This window comes from Astyanax mexicanus, chromosome 13, assembly GCF_023375975.1.
Source record: "Astyanax mexicanus isolate ESR-SI-001 chromosome 13, AstMex3_surface, whole genome shotgun sequence".
NCBI classification, from domain to species: domain Eukaryota; kingdom Metazoa; phylum Chordata; class Actinopteri; order Characiformes; family Acestrorhamphidae; genus Astyanax; species Astyanax mexicanus.
In genome coordinates, this window is record NC_064420.1 from 4256875 (window position 1) to 4279532 (window position 22658).

The window sequence follows — 22658 nt, forward strand, 5'->3', positions numbered from 1 at the left end:
TTAGTTAATAATATAAACTCACATATTATATAGATGTATTACATACAGAGTGATCTATTGTAAGCGTTTATTTCTTTTATTGTTGATAAAAGATTATGGCTTACAGCCAATGAAAACCCAAAATCTGTGTCTCAGAAAATTTGAATATTATATAATGCCAATTGGTACTTTTGGCAGTGTGGGCAGTGTTCCAAGTCCTGCTGGAAAATGAAATCCGCACCTACATAAAAGTTGTCAGTAGAAGGAAGCAGGAAGTGCTGTAAGATTTTGGACTTGATAATAAAACATAGTGGATCAACACCAGCAGATGACAGACATGTCTCCCAAAACAAACCATCACTGATCATCAGTAAATTTTACATTTCATTAGTAAATCAAGGGAGCAGAGTCTGGAGGAAGAGTGGAGAGACACACAGTCCAAACTGATCGTGGTCTAGTGTGAAGTTTCCAACAATCAGTGATGGTTTGTTTGGAGAGACATGTCCATCATCTGCTGGTGTTGATCCACTGTGTTCCATCAAGTCCAAAGTCAGTGCAGTGTTTTCTCTGAAAATTTTACAGCACTTGTGAATGCTCTTTGCTACCTTATACCCCGTTGGTCTGGAAGTGAGGTGTGTTCAGGTACATTTCTGCTGTGTTTCTATAGTATTTTGGTGGTGAAAAACACAGGAGCTCCACTGACTGAAATTAACCTATACAACAGTCAATTATCAGAGTCCATACTTACAGGTTGCGCTGTTAAGATACGAATGCGCCAAAGTCAGAGCGCCTCTGCCTATTAAAGTGATTGACAAGGGACACACTGGTTGGTTTATTTAACGTGAAACCCATAACACATCCATGATTAATTAAGAGAATTAGTTAATGCCTTTTGCGCTTTTCAAGCTGCACAAGGTGTATTTTTTGCACCCTCACGATACCAAAGACGCACTGACGCCCTAAATCCAGCTGTAAGATCCACAATTGACAGTGCACTATAGATCGCTAAACAGAGTCCTAAATATTCCAATACCTTTGGAGGGAAGTGTATCAGAGTTAACTCAAGATATTAATTTAAAACAATGCAGCTTCAGTGGAATGATGCAGACAAGTAGCTAATCAGAAATGGAGATGTTTTATAAACAACAACAACAAAAAAAAGTATGGGTGACCTGTTTCTTAGAAAAAAAAAAAAATATCATTGTTAATCATCCTTTAATTCTCAGTTTTTAGTGACAACATGCAAGAAAAAACAAAGAAAAATATTTTACATGAAATTTAAGTTTTATTTTCGTATTATTTTGGAACAACAAACAATAGACAAACATAAAGTGCATTCGTGTAAAGAACAGAACTATAACACTACAATAAATACATTAAATACAGCATTGACATGAGGCGATCAACAGACATGACAGTACAGTACCGATACGGTACAATAAAATGTGCATGGTGAGAATAAGGTGCAGAGACATGTAACATACTGTAACATATAAAACATACATGATCACAGCAGTCACTGAGGTAGAGAGTTATATTTCCTATAGAATGTGCAGCAAATAGGGACAATATAATGAGTTGAGACATATAGGATAATCCTTTCTTCCGTTTATCCATTGTAACATCTTTCTCTCTTGGCGATCAGTCAGTAACCATTGGAGAATGTGTGTCAGCAGAGCGGTTAAGGGAAGCCGTTAAACATTAGTGGTCTATTATATCATGTGGACACTTTAGAACGTTTCTGGCTGAGCTAATCTACAAATCCTGTCCACATGATACATCTTCATCACCGTTATTAAACATTTTGTCCCCAGTTATGTAAATATATAAATATGGGGTTTGGCTGGAGCTTCTGAAATGGCTTATTACAAAGAGACCTTAGTTATAGAACAAACAAAGTCAAGAGCTGATTCATACCACAAGACCCAACATAAAGAAACAGGGTTTACCCCACAGTGGAGCTGTTTACAGCCAAGAACTCTGTGTTCCTGCGAGATCAACAAATAACCAGGCAAGCCATTTATTCAAATCAACCCATTCTCCTCCTTCCTGTGTTTTCTATTTGTATGTTTTAATCATGCAGGGAAACCACTTGTTGACCTAAACAGATTATTTTAGAAGCCATTCTTCATATACTAGCGAGTCTACAAACTTCAGCGTTTCACAAATCAAGCTCTGCCCAGAGGAGGCTGGATTTCATAACAAACCATCATAATCAGGTGAATCATACGCGTGGCTTTTTGGGATTATTCAGCTTCCTGTTGACGTGAGCTTTAAACAGTTGAAGTTTACACACAACTCAAAATGTTGCTGAAATCAATACTTACAGACATATATTCCTACAAAGGCCACCATCTATAAATCTGTCTTGTCTCTATGACGCAAAAACCTCCTGGAGCCAATTCCTTAATATATACTAATTGTTTTGAGATACTCTTTGAGATGCAATCCCATTATGTTGCAATACTATCTGTATTTTAAAATGCTTACTATGTTTTGAGATACTATCTCATTATGTTAAGATACTAAGGGCTATCTTATCCTATTTAGCAAACTATTGGTGTGTCTTTTTGATATCATGAGGGCACAAAAAATACACCTTGCACAGCTCGAAACGTGCAAAAGGCATGAACTAATTCTCTTAATTAATCATGGGTGTGGTTAATTTTGTGAATAACAAGAACAAAAAACAATCAGTGTGTCACTTGTTTTTTTTCTTTAAGAGTCAGGTGAGCTCTGACTTTTGCATGTTGATATCTTAACAGGACAGTACTTTGTGTGTCTCAGCAGAGGATACTGACCTGAAGATACATCAGCAGCTCATTTAAGGGAACAGCAATGTTATTTTAATCTATATTCTGTTTATTGTTGAGTTAAAAGTTGAGTTTGTGCTGTGCGGTGCAGCTTAAAAGCTAATCAGCTAAATCAGCCATGGCTCCTATGCAAATGTATAAAAGGATAAAAATTAATTACTGAAGACGTTGATGTTCATTCCTTCAAAAAAGGATTGTCAGTGCTATATAATTGATAAATTATAGTTAATATAAGGTGCCATTGCTTGTTAGCAATATTAGCCAGCATTGTAGACCCAGTGCAAATCTAAAATATTGAAGAAAATGTCAAACATCAAGAATGATTAAACATAAGCAGAGGAAATAGGGAATATATATCCAAAACTGAACACCAAACTAATTCTTTAATTTTCATTTTAAGCATACTGGCTACTAGGGGTGGGAGATATGGCCCTAAAATAATATCATGATATTTCATGGTATTTCTGCGATAACGACACTCTTGGCGATATGACAAAACACTGAAAAAAAAATAATAATAATAAAGAATACACTACTACAACAAAATTAAAATTAAATAATAAAAATACAAGAATTTTATCAGATTTGTAACAGAAGTCAATGATCCAGAATGTCATGATACTAATAATGCACTCCAGGTATCTCCATATATCCAGGATTAAAATAAAATAAATGATAATCGACAGATATGATCTGTCTCTAGTAGATATATAATGAGAAATGAGTATGATTTGAGTGAATGAGTGTTTTTTCTTTTTTTTTTGTTGCTGAAAACAGCATTATTAGGGGTGGGTGATATGGCATGATCTTTAACAGTATAGTATCATTAAAGACATTCACAAATGTTGGCAATATTATTTTGTACGATACGATATGGTACACCCCTAGTGGCTACAAACAATTGAAGGAGTACTGATGTCTAGCACCACAGCAGGATGCGTTACATGTGTTCCACTGAAGTACAAGTGTAAGGGTAAAGTAGTTTTGCTGACGGTTGAACGTGCAGTGTGGAACAAAGTGGAAAAAGTGTCAGAAAGCTCAGAGAATCCAGCGTAACGTGGTGATGCGAAAAATCCCAGCGACCTTTAGATTGCTCTCTGCCTTTCATGTTTTACACAACCCGAGAACACATGTTCAATTTACAAGTGCGCTCCAAGTGTCAGCTGCTATTGGTCCTGCTGCCATTGTCATAACCTTTATTATGGCCTTGAAAAAAAAAAACAAAGCCCTTGAAAAAAATGAAAAGAAAAGAAACAGTAAGTCAGGCCTTTGAGTGGCTGTATGCAATCTAAAAAGAATCCTGTAAAGAATTGTATTTTTAAAAACAACCCTGTAACATACATAAAATAAAAATACATTTTTGTCATTATCTGTCTCAGGATTTAATCTTGAATCTTAAAACCTGAGTTTTTCTGCATATTTATTTTATGCCTATTTGGGCCTATTCACTGTTTTGTTTCTGTCACTTTAAAACACTCACCTGTGACAGTGTACAATTTTGAGTACTTGAGTTAAAGGCAAAGGGTACATAGAAAGCCTTGTAAAAATACTTTTAAAACCTCATTTTAGTTTCATGGAGAATCTTTTTTTTAATAGCGTATCCTACAACATACTAATATTCTTTATTTACTAATATTTATTCAGAAAAATATAATATACAATCTCTGGAACAAAATAAGATACCACTACAGTTTCTGAATTAAGTTTCTCCGATTTTCCTATTTATGGGTTTCTGTTTGAGTAAAATGAACATTGTTGTTTTATATAAACTACAGACAACATTTCTCCCAAATTCCAAATAAAAATATTTTAATTTATAGCATTTATTTGCTGAAAATGAGAAATTTTAAATAACAAAAAAAAACCTCAGATCTTTAGATTTTTAACAGTTTTCACAGTTTTAATGCATCATTGGCATGTTCTCCTTCACCAGTCTTACATACTGCTTTTGGAGAACTTTATGCTGCTTTACTCCTGGTGCAAAAAGTTCAGCAAGTAGTTCAGTTTGGTTTGATGGCTTGTGATCATCCATCTTCCTCTTGATTACTTTTCAAAGGTTTTCAATTTGGTAAAATCAAAGAAACTCATCATTTTTAAATGGTCTTAATTTTTTTCCAGAGCTTTATAAACTATATGTTTTGGCATATAAATGTTATAATATGTTGTTATATGTAAAATAGAAAATAAATAATTGTTGCCATTCACTGGAAAAAAATAGATACATTATCATAGTTCAGAAAAGGGTTTATAAAATGTTAAGTTTTAATGGAAGTCAAAGTCATTTTGGAGCATTTCTACCCAACAAAAACAACAAAAAACACTGCCAGATTTATATTATGTCAAAAGTGACATAATGTGAATGTGGGAAACATTAGAGATACAGGTTTTTATGAAATATCAACCATTTGTAGAACAGACATTTTTTTAAAGAAAACCTTCAATACTTCAATATTTCAAGTCTTTCTACATCTCATCATCTGCATGTCCTCTCCATTACTAAATTGAATAGTCACTGTCCATTCACTAATCTATACAATCCATACATGAGGATCTTCACAAATCAGATCTAAGATTGACATTCTGAATATTGACAACCAAAGGTCACTCACACAAACACACGGCCTCTATAATAACTACTGGTCAAGGTTTTCCATTCTGGTCGTCACGTTAGCTATAATTCCAGCTTATTGAGCAACTCTTCCCTTTGTCAAGCCTTGTAAGCCCATTCAATGTAAACATCACAACATGGCAGAGAACAAACAGCCAACAAATATCCAATCGTCGCCCAGATAAAGCACAAAGAAAGGTCATCAATTTTTCTTTCTGTTAACCCACGCGCACAACAATGGAGCGGTGTGTAAGTGAAAATTGAACGGCCCTCGTCATTCTTTTAAACGTGTCTGCTGTGGTCACGACGAGTATACAGTTCCACAGAACTGCTCTTAAAAAAAAATTACATGTTTCCAAACTTTTCTGAGAATGATCATATTGAATTTTCAAGTGCTTTCAAGTCTTTTTTACTGTTGCCATCAAGTTACATAAATCAGAAAATATGTGCTGATAACTTTATGTTATTAGTGGTTATTGTGTTAAAACCTAACCCAAGTTAAAAGCACTGAAGGGAAAGTATACTGTAAGTAAATGATTGATTTAAGTTAAATATGTAAAAATATTACCATTAGACTATTAATTAATAGAAAAAATGACTATTAACTAAAGTTTTGTTAAAGATAAAAGAGTAGTTACACAAATATACCAAGGTTTTATGCATTTAAACTTTTTTTTTTACTAAAAATAATGCAGTAGGATAGGCGTCACGTCATTAATCCAACAACAAAAGACCCACAAAATGAAACATTGTAGTAAAAGCAACTGAAAAAGGTTTGTTCAGCTCAACTAGGTGCTTTAAATAAGAAACTGTGAGTCATTCTGAGATTTTAGGATGACATAAATGTCTGAAAAATAAAATTTGGGTTCCAGATTTGAGTTAAATATGTAAAAAATTTGAAGATAACTATTGAATAACTGAAAAATGACAATTATCTAAAGTTTTGTGTACAGTTACAGCGATTACATTAGTAGGGTATGATATGTAAAAAGAGTTAAACATGTACATAAACATTTAAAAAAGGTTTTCCATAAGCCCTTCAAACAGGAAAGGAATTATATAAGCATCCATATGGTTTATGAGCTGTTATATTTCTATAAAGAACCATTTCCTTATCTATAAAAACACTGAATAACAATTATGTAGTAGTGTTGAAAAGTAAAAAGCAAATATATGTGGAATTGTATTTTGAGCGGTTGTAGATGAATCAGCAGTATAGATTCAATAAACAGGCAGTAGGGCTACAGGGTAAATTGTTTCAGCATCATCATAGCAATGTTCCCATGCACAACAGTCCTTCACCATAACTGAACTGAATGTGTTTAATAAGGGTAACAGACCTTTAACTTTTAAAACATTTAAGTTCTAAATGTTTAGCTGTAGCTTTTTTATTGTTATACAGAAGAAAGAGAAAATATCTAGTGTTGAAGGAGATTAAATCAAGATGAGAAATGTACCTTATGTTTGATTTTCTTCTCAAATTTAAGAGAAACATCTGTAATAAAGTTGATATTTAAACGAAACGAAAGTAAGATCCTTTAAATCTACAGCTATTCACTAAACTTCATAACACTGATCAAAGAGCTCTTTTTTCCAAAAAAGATTTCTCAGATTGTAGAACAATCACTGATGGTCTTTTGATGGAGTGCCAAATCTGATATGTTTTACTGATGTATCTGAACTTTTTGGGGGAAAAACAAAATTGTAGAGGTAGAGGTCATTCATGTTTATAATGCACAAAGCAATCTTCCTATAGCCTATTATTTGTAAAGAGCATCACTTCTATTTCTCACATCCTTCGAGAGTTCTTTGCCATGAGGTGTCATGTTGAATATGCAGTGGCTAGTATGAGAGTCAGCACATAACTTTTCAAACATTCTCTTTTTACAATGCATGTTAAAAGCTCTTCTTGAGTCAGAGGGAAGGACAAAGCTAATGAGGTTTCCTCTGGGTTTCAGGCCACTCAGAATGACCTCATCTCCTGGAAAACGTTAAAGACGGCATCTGTCCATCCTGAAAGAGATGAAACCTCTCGTTCCCACCGCAGTGGATTTATTGCTCGGCTGCTCCGCAGTGAGAATTGTTTAGCTTGAGCGCAACAGAAACACTGAATTCGAGCGCAGGTTGTTATTGGGGCCATAAACTGTCTAGACTGCACTCCCCTCCTTCTCCACCTTCAGTCAGTCTCGGGGTGATAGACATTTGTTTTTATAAGATATATAGACTCCTCTTTGTGTCTCGAAGGACAGCAGGGACATTTTTGTCTCCTTTTGTAACCAAAACCATGGCTTTGGATGACATTGCTGTTGACCAAAACAAACTGGGAGATGCTGCTGATTTAGTTTTATTTTAATATATAATTTAAATTAATTTAATTGTACATTTAAATGGTTGATAGCAATAGTTTAATATTGTATATAAATAAAAAATGATAATAATAAAATAAAATAATCATAATTTTTTTGTTGTTGTTTCTTTACTGTTGTTAACATGTTAATATGTTCTGTAATGTATCTTGAGAAAATGCACATAAATCTTATAAAGACCTTTGTCTTTGCTTATGTCCTATTTTTACTTGACCAATACATACATTAACATATTTTTTAACAATAATTTTTAATGATCTTTCCAGCTCTGAATGTGGGTTAAAATGTTACAATTAAAATAAAATGTGTGTCAAACCTCAAATTGCATTATATTAAATATACTTTGAGGGGGTCCACTGAAATGTTTTTTTTTTTTTTTTTTTTGGCAACTTTTTTAATTTTTGTTGAGGGTATGGATGCAGACAGCCTGTCCATGTAATCCTTTTTTCTTAATTACTTATTATTTTTTAATAATCCTTTTTTGTATAACTTTATTTTACCTTATGTATGATATTACATGTATGATAATGTCTGGTATCACAAAAGTTGGGGGATGACGAATCTAAAAAAAAAAACATACTAAAAAACCTTGAACTAAAAAAATATATACAATTCATGCATCATTAAAATTAGAATGATTTAATTTGAACCATATTCAACACATTCAATTTTTCCAAAATAGTCCATGTATACAACCTGCATATCCATTTATCGCCCTTAACAGATGCAAGCTTTTAATGTGTGCCAAAGTGGGTCGAAAATGTTCTTTCTTCCTGCCTTCCTAACTCAATTAGATTTTAGGGCTATCAATCTCCTTTTGCGGTAGTGTAAGACATAAACAGTTGACAGGGAGAGAGAGGGAGAGATGTATTGGAGGTGGCCGGGTTTTCTATTGAGGAGGGCAGTAAATTCCTTCTCACTCCCTGAGCACTTACCACTCTCGCATTATGCAAACAGAAGAATGGGGGTTTGGAGATTAAGATTCTTTGACAATATGTCTGGGGTGAGGTGTGAAATCTGTAAAACCACAGCTGTCCTGAAACAGGACGTACTGCTGCTGCACAATTAGCGAGCCGTCACTATCGTTTGTCGTGGCCTGCTGAGATTTCAGTGACGTCTTTCTCAGATTTCTGGGGATATACTTGAAATATAACAATGGGATATGCACTCAGTCTTTGGACATGTGCTTTCAAAAGCCTACGGTGATAATGATGAGCCTAGAAATGGCCAAAGTTCACTGCTGTCTTTGATATAGGCTTACTGTGAACTGAGAATTAGCCCATATATATTTGATCTTACTGGGACATGTGATAAGAAAACTATATCTTTGTCGCTGATCAATAAATAGATGCAGATAATTTGAAGCAACTTGTGTGCTTTTAATGATTTAATTTGTAAAGTTAGATTTGCTGTCTAATATAGACTGCAGTAGTTACATATCAAGGGTAGAAAATGACACAATATAAACTTTTTTGTGAATAGCATTCTTTGGAAACTGCTTCTAAGGAACTGGGTGTTATGAAGTAAGCTACTATAATACTGCAACTTGCAAGTGTGATATTTACGTTATACACTGTACCATTTTTCTTCACTTAGTCCAGGTATTATTAGGTACAAGGGAACTTTAGATACTTTTGTGTACTTTGTCCATTATTAACCACTCTTCTGCAATTATCTACATCCTAATCTGTTCATACAGTTTAGATAAATGTCCCATTGAATGTTTACAATGCACCGACACTTTGGGTTGGTTTCCCAGAATATACAGCATTTTGAATAGAAATTCTCCATTAAAATATACATGTAGTCTAGGACTAGGCTTAATCCCTGTCCATGAAACTGTCACATTACCTGCTATACCTATTTAAAGTGGACTGACACTTTATATCACTTGCACTTTGTACAATACATATAATGTTTTAGTTTGCTGTATTTCTTCTTATAGTTTTAGATAATTTAATAGTTTAATACTTATATTTTAATCGTTTAAAACTTATATTTATATTTTACAAACACTTATAATTTTAAACACTAAATATATTACAATTTGATACAACCAAAAATAGTCAGATTGTAGAACATTGATTTTCCCTTGATTCAATATTAATTCAATGTTATGATTTTACATTTATGATTTGTATTAAACTTTACTTACACTGAATATGTATATATTGTTTGCATTATATTATTATAGTCTTTACTGTACTTTTGCAGTGGAGGAAAAGCACCATTATTATTGTAGATTCAGAGCCCAAACCATTCAGACCTTTAAATAAAAGTTGATTCAGTTCTGTTCATATAACCTGTACTGTGTTGGTCTTGCAGTGTAGAAAGGGGCACTTAAATAATAATATTTTATTAAATAATAATAAAAAATATTATTAATATTAAAATGTTTATTGTGGGAAGCACTATTTTCCTAAACCCACTGAGCTGACTGTAGATTCAGAGCCTCAACCATTCAAAACCTTTTAATGACCCTGGAAAAGTACATACTTTTAACACTAAATTAATACGTACTTAAATGCATACTAAATGTACTATTTTGGAAAAAAAATATGGCAACTTAAGTATATTTCAATTGTTATTAGTGAATTTTTGTAGAAATTTCTTAACGAATGCCAACAAAAAGGAGACGTTTTGTGACATTTAAGTAAGTAAGATACAAATTCTTGTCTTTCTGTCTTGTACTTATTTATGTTCAGTGTTAGCAAGTGTAGCTAGCTACTGTCTAAACATTTTATATGTTAATTAATAAAAAAAGACGTTTTGTGACATTAAAGTAAGTCTAGTACAAATTCTTGTAATTGTGTCATTAGAGTGGCTAACTAGGTAAAGCTAGGTTAGCTAGTTTAGCTTAAACAGCTAGCGTTAGCTAGCTAGGAAGTTAGCTGGTTAGCTAGCTAGTTAGCTAAGCTAGCCTAACTGTTTTACACCTGTCAGTCTGTTTGAATTGTACTTATTTATGTTTAGTGTTAGCAAATGTAACTAGGTAACGTTACTACCTGTTTTTTAGGAGTTTTATTTTACATAAAAAACGTTTTGTGACATTTAAATAACTTAAGTCTGGAACAATTTATTGCTTTTTTGTCATTTCTGTATTTTTAGTTAGCTAGTCTAGGTTATCTAGCTAGTGTTGGCAGAATTTTGCAGTCGGCTGCTATCCACCTAATGCGTTAAAATTATACAGCTAGATACTTACATATTAATTTTGAAATTATTAATGGTTATATTATTATTATTGAGTTTTTAGGTTTATAACCCGTGACTTTTATTTAATATTCCACACACTGTGAAGCGGCTGTGGCGAGTGTTTGGGTGTTATTACTTGGTGAGGTGACCTGAGTTTACCTGTAATGGATCACATTCATATTCGGAAGCTTCCAGAACCGTGACTATTTTATAAATAAGCCATTTCTTTCCTTTTCTTCCCCCACACGCCTGTGGACGGCTCTTTCTCTCTCTCTTGCTGTATCCCTCCCTTTCGCCCCCTCCCTCCTGCTCTGATTGGCCGTCTCCCTCCTCTACAATGTTTTAATAAATTGTTAAATAATAATTAATGAGATGCAAATAATTAGATTTCTATTATGAGTATTATTTGTAATCGTGAGGTGAACTGAATTTGAGATATTAAAATACATTTATATATATTTTTTTTTCTTGGATAATTTAGTTGTATTTGGAAGCTCTGATTGGCTGCCTCCGCCACACTTTTTAATAAATATATTTTTTAGTATTGATTTAAAAATTATATATATTGTGTTTGTGTTACAGAACCTTGACTATACTAATAAAATTATTTTTAAAAGTAACTTAAGTCTTTTCTTTTCGTTTTTTTTCATCTTTATGCCTATGAAAATGTATTTCTTCCTACGTCATCTTCGTCCACACGATTTTTTTTTATTATTGTTATTGATTTAATAAAAAAATAATGGATGATTAGCAAACAATTGTGCTGCAATATTCCAATTTAAATCGAATAAACTCACATATAAACAGTGACGAGCGGAAATATTTATGTGTTTGTGTTACAGAACTGTGACTATTATATTATGAATAATAGTATTATTATAAATAATCTCTCTCGTACGCTCTCTCTCTCTTCTTCTCTTTATCTATCTACCTACCTCTACCTCTCTTTCTCTCTCTCCCTCCTCCCTCTTCTCCCTCTCGCCCCGCCCCCTCGCCCTCCTCCCTCCCGCTCTGATTGGCTGCCTCCTCCACTCGGCCCGCCCTCTTCTCTCGCTCTGCTTTTCTCATCAATGAAGCCCTATTTGAATAATGTGTAAGCACTTGGCCCGGAGCCAATCAGCTGTCAGAGGGCCGTGATAAATCGCAACGCGTTATTGATAATAATAATTACTTTGACATGCGCATTTCTACTTGAAGGGCTAATTTCCCCAGCCTGCGGAGTTTGGGAAGGAGAGGGCTGAAATAGCGTTACTATTTTGCCCCCCAGATGCTTGGTTGGAGTTTGCCATGTCGAGACGCAAGCAGTCCAAGCCGCAGCACATCAACTCGGAGGAACCCACGTCTGTAGAGAACGGTAAGCCACGATAAAAGCGCGGATGTTGCAGATATTTTTAATAATATCCGCATCAATATTACCATACGTTTCATTTATTAGGCCTGTTTGCTGCTCATGGCTGGATTATTAGAGTTGGTGATTCTTGGAGTTGGAATTAGAGTTAGAGTTAACTTTTTTAATATTTATACTATTGTCTTGTATTTAATATTTTGTACTATAATATAATACCGTACAAAATGGCCTAATATTGATTTAATTAACCTGACTACGTTAAACGCCAGCCAGTTTGTAGTGTGTTTGTATGTGTGCTGCTTAGTAAAAGTTTCCGTTAAACTTTTTTTTATATATTTTTTTATTTTTTATTTTAACTTAGTGTAACCCATGTTAACCTAGTTCTAGCATTTTCTTTCTGTCGTTTTTTTGTACGTCTTTTAATTATTTCGTTTTTGAGGCTTGCACAAATCATTTTCGTTCATTCCTCGTCCAATACAACACCGTGTGCCAAGTATCAAGTGTAATATCTCTCTTTTTTTCTTTTTAAACGTTTGTAACTCGCTAAAACTTTTTTTTTAATGAAAATGAAACTGTTCAAATGTTTTTATACTTGTATCGTGGTGCTTAACGCAAGTTAAGAGCTTCATACAGAAGCTTGAACTACTAAAACTACTTATAAGTAAAAATCCATCCCAGGATTTTGCTTCAACCGCCTGGGCTGGTAGTTATTAAGTTAGTAAGCTGCGGTAGAGCCGCTCAGGCGGTTAGAACGAAAAACTGGGTTGGATTTTTACTGTTTGGACCTGGACCCGTTTTAACTCGTATGATTCGTTTGTGAACATTTAGTTATTGAATTTACTGGCACGCTTATTCAGTGTGGATACAGTGTGCACGTTTTGATGCTTTCTTTTTACGTTTTTATTGTACGCCACAGTTTATTCCTGTTTTAAATTCAATTATATTCTTTTGTGGTATTTTTTTTTTTTTTTGCACTAGTAAGATAATAATCACAGCGTGGTCTAAAACAAAGGCGCCCTACAGGTCTTTGACTTGACTATGCCCCCCCCCCCTGTACACCCCCCACTCGTTAAAACCTGGCTATGACTTTCTTTGGGCTTCATATGGAGATGGAGATGTGGGGGATGGAAAAGTAAGCTATAGAGTGCTGGAGGTGGGGGGTCGATTGCTGTTCACATGTGTAAACTGTAGCTAGTTGGGTTAGTAACTCTGGATCTGATCTTTGACCCCACAGAAAACACCCAAAATAGCTGGATTTTAGGACGTTTTGATATTTATTATTATTTGTATTAATATTTAATATTATTTGAAGTCACTTGGGACACTTTATCCTGGTAAAATAGGGATAGAAATAAAGAAATATAGGTAAGAAACATCACCTCGTGTCACGTTGGGGTCATGCTGCCTGTTTTTGTTAGTTAATGCGCCACCTTATGGCCTTATGTAGCATTGCGTCTAGGCAACATGTATTAATTGAGTCACCTTTGTAATGTTTAATTTTAGTAAATTACATTAAAAATATTATAATAATTAAAGTAATGTATTAAAGTGTTGTAGATCTAACCTTCTCCACATTGTGCTTTTATTTGAAATATATTATATGTAAATGTATATAAACAGCAAAAATAAAGTTTGTTCTCAAATGGCAAATGTATATTAGATCAGTGTTTTAATTTTCCATCTCTGCTGCATTAAAAAGTGGGTTAAAATTTTGTTTTGATGCAGAATTATTTTTTGTGCACATCAATTTTAAGTTAATTCAGCTTTCAATCGTGTGTGTGTGTTAAACTTTATGTAGGTTAATTTAAATATGTATATCTTGTTTGTACTCTATTCTAATATCTTGTGCTATATTCTGGCAGTGTAGAATTTTATTTATTTATTTATTTTTAAAAATATATTATTTGAGGGAGCCCTAACCATTCAAAACCTTTAAATAATAAAAAAAATCTATTTATTTATTAAGCATTTTAAGTCGTTTTTTTATTAATCAACATTTAAATAATGTAATTTAACCCAAAAAAAAGTTACCATTCATTCAATGTTCTTTGTTCAGTACTATTTAGGGAGTCTATGGGTTTTCAGAGCAATTCAAAGCCATTTGCAGCTTCTCACCCCATTCAAAAACAGTGAAGAGACATTAAGAATCCCAACAGTTTCTTTAGGTGGGGTGTTAACATATGATCTCCCCCCAAAAGGGAGGCAGTTTTTATCAAACAATGGAAGTGTTGAAAAGGTCTGCTGGATGAATAAGTGGACAGTTTACTCTGTCTGGGCAGCGTCCCAGCGCTGCATGATAATTACACCAATTTATAATTTATCAGGAGGTTATTTTGGGTCGGGACTCAAAGCAACAAATTGGCTAGATGTGAAGATGATAAATTTGAACACACTGGAGTTGGACCTATGAAACATCTGGGATGAATTGAAGTAGTTAATGGTACAGTTTAATTTGTTAATGGCTTGGATAAGGGCCAGGCATTTTTAAAACAGTACTGTAGAGGATATCTAAAGCTTTATCTGAGTGAAAGAGCTCAATTGTTGAATGACCCAGTATAGTTTGATTAAGGGGGAGAAGTGCATTCATCCTTTGATTGTTTTTTTTTTTTTTTTTTTTTTGTAAACTACGCCCCCTTCTGGTGAATAGTGGCAGAGGGCAGTGTAATTCATATTCACTGTATACCTCTGCCTTTTGAGTTGCATAGTACTTTTATTTTTTTTTTTTATTATTATTTTTTTTTATAAACCACATTAAACAAAAATCAATATTTGTACTTTTTTTTTTTAACTCATTTTTATTCATTGTCTACTGCTTAAAATAAGTTGCCTAAATGTGTATTTTGCTCACTCCTCTATATTTAGTTCATAATTTCTGGCAAAGACAAAAACACTGTTTGCATCATCGAAAAGGTCATTGTTTGCTGTATATGTAACTTGTAATTTTATATACACATTTATGCTGCTTTTTTTGAACGATATAGATGGATATACAGTGATTATTACAAAATACATACATTTTCACTTGAGTGATATACATGAACTCCCTCTGTGCAGTGGAGTGGGGGATAAAAATGTTTTACACAGGTCTATATCTGAAATGGTATCCTTCAAGTTGTTTGACTTAATTATGTATATGTGACATTGTATGTCCTGCAATGTGAATATTGCACATTATCTTACATTGTGATAACAATGTGATGATGACTGCTTAAGGTCAAGGTAGATCAACATTTATGGTGGTAATATGGGTAAAATAAATTAGACATGTACATATACATTTTTCAATAATTAATTCTATTTTTGTATTCTATCTCTTTCTGCTGCAGGGGTTCTTCAAGATATCCAACCTGAGGAGGATGGAAACGAGATCAAGAGGTGCCGAATGGAAGAGACGAGAGTCTGCGAGAAATGCTGTGCCGAGTTCTTTGACGAAGCTGAGTTTCTTGAGCACGAGAGAAACTGCACTAAAAGTCAGCAGGTTGTCATCATGAAGGACGGCGACGGGGGTGACGTACTGCCCGAGTTCTCCCAGTGCTCCCCTGGAGACTTCCAGAGCGACCACAGCGATGGCCAGTCCAGCAGTAACTCCCAGTCGAAGCACAGTATGGAGTTGGTCGACGGGATGGAGGACGAGCCAAAACTTAATGGAGATGTTGACTTGAAACACGGCCAAGAGGATCCATCCAGCAGCCCTGACATGAGCTACTTGCCCAGCTCTAAATTACAAGACTCTAATGTGACTCTTAAAACCATGCCTGGCACGACAGTTGCTGTGACTCAGCATTCGTCCAATTCTTCAAATTCTTCTAGTTCTTCTAGTCAGAAGTCTCCACCACCTTCATCGCCGCAAGACAGCAGCACCATCCAAGCCATACCCATGATCCTGGAGCAGCTGGTGAGCCTTCAGCAACAGCAGCTACAGCAGATCCAGTTGACGGAGCAGATTCGTATTCAGGTGGCTATGATGGCACCTCAAAGCCTGCATTCTGCAGTGGGAGCTGCCATGGACCCCCTCAAGGCACTTGGTGCACATCTTTCCCAACAGCTCTCGGCAGCTGCTGCGCTAATAGGAAAGCGAACAGGCTCCCAGAGTTTGTCTTTGGAAGCTCTCAAGCAAGGTAAACTACCTCAGCCCAGTAATGTTCCCACGTCGCTCACCGGAGGTGCTGGCACCGTACCCTTGAAGACGGACATGATAAAAGGGCTCCCAGATCTAGCCAGCCGGCTTCCGGCGTTACTTCCCCAGTCGCCAGCAGTCACGGCGTTCCAAAGTCCCTTCAGTGCCATTGCAGCAGGTATCGACCCCTCCAAAAAGGTGAAAAGCAAGGTGCCTAGCCCTACAGAAATGAAAAACGGAACTGGTGAGCAGATGTTTAAGCACAAATGCAAGTTTTGTGGGAAGACCTTCGGGAACGACAGCGCCCTCCAGATTCATCTGCGTTCGCACACGGGCGAACGGCCGTTCAAGTGCAACATCTGTGGAAACCGTTTCACAACTAAAGGGAACCTCAAAGTGCATTTCCAGAGGCACAAAGACAAATATCCGCACATTAAGATGAATCCGCATCCTGTACCAGAGCACCTGGACAACATTCCCACAAACAACGGCATTCCCTATGGCATGTCTGTGCCTATGGAGGATTCCAATATGGTGGATAGTAAACCAGTCATTGGCCACCCATCTTCTGGCCTCCACCCACCAGTGCTCCAGGGCTTCAAGCCATCATTCGACATTCCAGTTCCAGCTGGTGAAATCTACACGCAAAGACCCTCCTCATCTGGTAGTGATGGTGCGTCTATTTCCTCAGGTGTGCTCAATCATGAGGTAGGTCTGGATCAAGGCAAGGAAGCCTCAGATCCTCTAACTGGTCTTCAACATGTGAATGGCAATGGCCACCCTGGAGAAAACGGGTCCGGTACGGCCAAACTTCAGCAGATGGTTGACTGCCTGGAGAAAAGGACCAACGACCCCAATGAATGCTTAATCTGCCACAGGGTCTTGAGCTGCCAAAGTTCGCTCAAGATGCATTACCGCACACACACTGGCGAGCGGCCCTACAAATGTAAGATCTGTGGAAGGGCCTTTTCCACCAAGGGCAACCTCAAAGCTCATTATGGCGTCCATAGGGCCAACACTCCACTTAAGATGCAACACTCCTGTCCAATCTGCCAAAAGAAGTTCACCAATGCTGTTGTCCTGCAGCAGCACATTCGGATGCACATGGGTGGCCAGATTCCCAACACACCCCTGCCAGATAGCCAGTACGAGAGCCCTGAAATGATGGACTCCGGCTTGCTAGAGGATAAGAACATGGATGTCAGTGGGCTTGAGGAGAGCATGGAGGAACAAGATCTGGATTTGGACAATCAGGAGAAGCAGAACGCATCCGAGACGAGTCCTGTACCCGTTTCAAAAGGGGAGCAGCCTTTCAATGGCTCACCTGCTGCCATGTTCTCAGGTATCACTGCTCTAGAAAACCACATGAAAAGCCTCACGTCAGCCCTGAACCTGCAGCGACAGAGCAGCACTGCTTCGGAGAGTGACTGCGGCCCCAAAGAGTCACCGTCGACAGCTGGCGAGCTGGAATACAAAAACGGACGCAGTCCAGCAGCTTCAGATTCGGTCTCCTTCCACTCTTCATCTCCATTAAATGGACATTTGGACAATGGACAGGTGAAGTCTCCGGAATCTGCAAAAACTGACAATGGAGCTGTGGTTACAGCCAGAATGGACTCTGACAGTGCAGCGCATGATTTTCCTGAGACAAATGGAGCGCTGGACCTGACTTCTAGTTTCACAGCGAAAGTCATTAAAGAAGAACCTGGCCTGCCGTACTCGAACGGAGAATATCGTAAGTTGCCATCATTAATAACAGTTAAATTTCATGTTTTAAACATTGAAATTATGTCTGACTTAAATCTGAATTTTTCTTTTCTTTTCTTTCTTCACAGCTGCGGGTCAAATGTCATTCTTGAGGATGCCTCCAAGTTTGGTTAAACTAGAAATGCAGATTCCTCAGGAGAATCCAATGAGTGCCCACAGCCAGTATGGTTCTCAGCTGCCCCAGGGGACTGCCACACCGCCTCCTGGCTCTGGTGGCCCTCGCCGCTCTACCAAGCAACATCTGTGTAACGCATGTGGCAAGAACTTCTCTTCTGCCAGTGCGCTGCAGATTCATGAACGTACACACACTGGAGAGAAGCCCTTTGCTTGCACCATCTGCGGCAGAGCTTTCACTACGAAAGGAAACCTCAAGGTATTTAATTTAAATAGTTATTTATTTTTAATGAAACATGTTTACCTTACTACAATGTATATATGTATATATGTTTTATATAAATTGGAAATTTCATGAAAACTGATCTATATCCATCTGTTACGCAGGTACACGTTGGAACACACATGTGGAATAATACAGCAAGGCGTGGCCAGCGCCTGTCCCTGGATAACCCCATGGCGCTGATTGCTGTGGGTGCCGAATCCAAGATGATGCCAGAAATGCTGCAGCCCCCGAAAGACTTGATCCCTTCACCCATGAACTTTGACCCGTCGGTGTGGAATCAGTACGCTGCTGCTTTCACAAACGGGCTGACTATGAAAACCAACGAGATTTCGGTCATCCAAAACGGAGGCATCCCGCTCCCTGGAAGTCTTGCTGGGGGCCCATTGGTTGCCTCCACTGGAGGACTGAAGATGGACTCCTCCCACTCAGGCCTTCCAGCTGCTGTTGCTGAAATGGAAAAGAACGGCTCAGAGAGTGTAGTCAAATCACAGTTTCCACATTTTATGGAGGAGGGCAAAGTAAATTAAGCCCACTTACTTAAAAGACTCAAAAGGCCCAGCAATTTGATATTAACTTTTGTACCCACTGAGAGTTTGCCACAGAATTTGACGCAATCACGTCATCCAGCCCTTTGCATTGCATTCGTTTTCAGTTAGTAGTTTAGCCTCATCACATTCTGAAAGTCCTAAAATGGGCAGCTTTTGGATTTTTTTTTTCTTTTCTTTTTTTTTTCCTCTCAGACTTCCATGCCATCCATTGAAAATCTTAGATTCATTAGCTAAACCAGATGTAACTACTGTAGTTCTTACTGTTCTCCTTCTTTAATATATGCGGGTATTTGTCAGTAATGTTTCTAGAAGTTGAAATAATGAATGAATGTATGTATGTACAAGTTTTACTTGAAATGGCTTTATTCCAGAACTGTCCTACTAGTGAGAACTTGCTGTTTCTGTTTCTGTGTGTGTGTTTGTGTGATGCAGTCTGCTGAACACAATTATCAACACTCACAAGGTACTTGGTTGTGGTACTTGTGCTGTCGTCTGTCTATACTATAAGCATTATTTTTAACAAAATCAACTGCTTGTAGTCTCCGCTACATGGCTGGTCTCATGCTCCTGTTGCGACATCTACTACTTATAGGTGAAGCTACGCTGTCACAACTGCTATGCTCTCGTCTGAGCTCTTTTAGAGCTAACGTTATGCAGCTTCGCAGGGTTGTGTTGTGTAGAACAGCTTGCTGGTGTTCCTCTTCCCAAGCTCACCTGTGGGGGGAAAAAAGTGCCTGGCAAACTTGGCATTGTTGATGTGTGTGAACTAGGTTTCATGTTAAGTTATTTTGTCTTTTTTTTTTTTTCCTCGCCGTTTCTTTCTGCTCTACCAAAAACGAAACTTAAGTGCCTGTTTACGTGGTGCAGTTTTTTTTTTTTTGTTTTTTTTTTGTTTTTTGTTTTTGATATTTTATTGTTGAAGGAAAAAAAGCACCACTCGATTGTAATGAAGGTTCTTTATGACCAAAATGTACTATATTTTTGCATGTAGCCTTAGAGTATTGTTTTGTGAAATGCATAAACATTTAACCCAATCCCGATTCCTCTCCATGTCCGGCATTATTATTGTATATTTTTATTTTAGTATTTTATTTCTTCAGATGACATTTGGACCTTTTTTTTTTATGTAGTCATCTCCTCTCTTCTCTTATCAGTGGGACTAAACGGGCTTTCTTTAGGGCCAGCATAATGCTGAAACACATCCCTGCACTTTATTACTTATTTCCTACATTCTGCAAAAAGGAGAAAATCGAGTAGATTAACTGTATCAATCATCTGTTGACCCTAAAAGCTGTTTATTTGCCATTACTGCCCCCACCTTGATTCCCAATGTTTACTTTAATCTTTCTAGGTGAGCTGCTGCTGCTGCACACTGTATCTGTCTGGTCAGAATGTGCTGTTACATGTGCTGCTTGTGTTGGGCAACATGCTGCATTGCTGCAATCATAACCAAAGAGGAGAGGCAGTCTTAAATCTGCCCCTCCACCCCCTATTAAGTTAAGCCACCTAGTGCCGACTGCTCTTTTGTCCTGTCATCAGTAGTTGTATGTGTGTACGCATCCTTAAACTGTATAGCGCATCTTCTGGCTCTAAATGTTGACTTAAGTCAAACTACTTCTACCTCATTTAGATTTCTTTTCATGTTCTCACTCTACTGAACTTTTTTTATTTTTTTATTTTTTTTTTGCTACCATGTGCTCTGAGTAAGTGATGTTATGGTCACATTACAATCTTCATCCATAACCTGCTGATGTTTGTAATGAATGTATTGCTGGACACTTTGCACAACAACACTTGCTCAGAATAAACCAACAAAGACTCCTGTACATTTATCTTTATGCATATTTGCCGAGTTGTGCCTTTTCATAATGTAAAAGAAAGAGACAGTGTCAGATCAAGGGGTCTTGTATGGTTTTTCAAACGTTGAGTCTGTTTTAGGCTTGTTTACAGTGTAGATGTTTTGTAAATGTTTGCGGGTTTTTTTTCTCTTCATCCTCTTGAGATTTTTTTTTTTTAAATAAAAACCCAGGATGACTTTTCAAATTGTCTTTGATGTTTATGAAAGCTAATCAACACATCATTCATAGAACAGCATTGAGTCTCTAAAAACAGCTCTTATTAGTCTTTTATTAGCAGATTAATTGGGTTTTATACCCTTTAATTGTACAATTCTTTATTTTTAAACACACAAAGCTGGATTCCCACTACACAACTTTTAGCCAGATTTTAACCCTGATTTTGAGTTGTGGTGAGGAGTTTGTGCTTGTTGGCTGAGACTCTATTTTGAGCCACAAAAAAAGCCTTCAAGTGTTTTGCTTTATGTAATGTGTAGAGACATACATGTTTTAATTTTTATTTTTATTCATTTTAATAAAAAAAAATAAAAAATCTGCCGTGGGTGGAATGTGGGCTAGGCAGACATGGTGGATGCTCTTAGTTGGAATTCTAACACCCTTCGTCTTGCTCCCCAATGCAGTTTAACCAGCATTGTTAAGCTTGATCTTTGAGGGTCAAGACAATAACATACCCAACAATCAGTCTGGTCATGCTGGTCAATCAGCCTGTCCAGATTAGTCTTGACCAAGCTGGTCAACCAGCAAGACTGGCATGGCCTCCCAACTCCAGTCAACAATGGCTGCTATACCATGCTGATCATGCCAGTCAATCAACCTGGTCATACTGGTCATGTTGCTTTTCCAGCTAGTATCACTGGCTATGCCATGCTGGTCATGCTAGTCAACAAACTTGGCCATGGCGCTCTTGCTGGTCAACCATCTTGGTCTTGTTTGTCATGCTGGTTAAATAGCTGTTCAACCAGCATGGCCAAGCTTGGTCTTTTATGGTGTAGGTGGATAAAAAGCTGGTCGTCCAGGTGAAAACATACTCAACAATCAGACTGGTAATGCCAGTCATGCTGGTCAAACAGCTTGGTCATTTTGGCATTTCTTGTCACATCTAGAGTCTAGATCACCAGTGTTCCAACCACCTTGACCATCAAAGCCCATGCTTGACCATGCAAGTGGAATGGACATATCTGGTATGACCAGTCTGATTGTTGAGTATGTTTTCATCTGGATGACCAATGTTTGACCAAGTTTGATCATGTTGGTTAACTGGCAAGGCAAGCATCACCAAGCTGGTTGGTAGACATGATAAGAAAGGCCAAAATGACCAAGCTGTTTGACCGGCATGACGAAACTATACTCAGCAATCAGCTTGGTCATGTCATTCTTGCTGGTCAAACAGCTTGGTCATGCTGACCTTGCCAGTTAAACCAACATGTAGAAACTTGGTCAAACGTTGGTAATCTGGACTTGGTAATCTTTGGTTGTATCTCTCATTAAAAAAACACAGATCATGCAGGTCAACAATCATGGTCAAGCTTATTCATTCTAGTTACCAGCTTGTACAGATTAATCTTGAACCATCAACTCCAACGAATACACACTTTGTGCTGGTCAAAATCTAAGAAGATTGAACAGAACATCCTTTTTTACACATACACACACACACAAACAAG

General features: G+C 36.9%; 1 protein-coding gene and 2 long non-coding RNA genes across 3 annotated transcripts in view; 2 read left to right on the forward strand and 1 right to left on the reverse strand.

Annotated features, from left to right (window-relative positions):
- LOC125780592 (uncharacterized) overlaps positions 1 to 11238 on the reverse strand; it is a 70902-nt gene extending 59664 nt beyond the window's left edge. Inside the window, exon 1 of the long non-coding RNA XR_007423858.1 lies at positions 11118 to 11238. This is a non-coding gene — a long non-coding RNA (uncharacterized LOC125780592). The remainder of the gene's footprint in view (positions 1 to 11117) is intronic.
- LOC125780593 (uncharacterized) overlaps positions 1 to 22658 on the forward strand; it is a 241396-nt gene that overhangs the window by 154963 nt on the left and 63775 nt on the right. The gene's annotated exons all lie outside the window — the stretch shown is intronic.
- Positions 12105 to 21184, forward strand: sall4 (spalt-like transcription factor 4). Its single transcript, XM_007258781.4, has 4 exons — positions 12105 to 12312; positions 15633 to 18158; positions 18259 to 18563; positions 18692 to 21184. The coding sequence occupies exons 1-4, from the start codon at positions 12246 to 12248 to the stop codon at positions 19115 to 19117; spliced, it is 3324 nt and encodes a 1107-aa protein (XP_007258843.3). The 5' UTR covers positions 12105 to 12245; the 3' UTR covers positions 19118 to 21184.

Bases quoted from the DNA above. Each gene is read 5' to 3' on its own strand.
- sall4 (XM_007258781.4), top strand. From the start codon at position 12,246: ATGTCGAGACGCAAGCAGTCCAAGCCGCAGCACATCAACTCGGAGGAA. The intron at 12,313-15,632 runs GTAAGCCACGAT...TTTCTGCTGCAG, and splicing joins ACCCACGTCTGTAGAGAACG to GGGTTCTTCAAGATATCCAA. The intron at 18,564-18,691 runs GTATTTAATTTA...TCTGTTACGCAG, and splicing joins CTACGAAAGGAAACCTCAAG to GTACACGTTGGAACACACAT.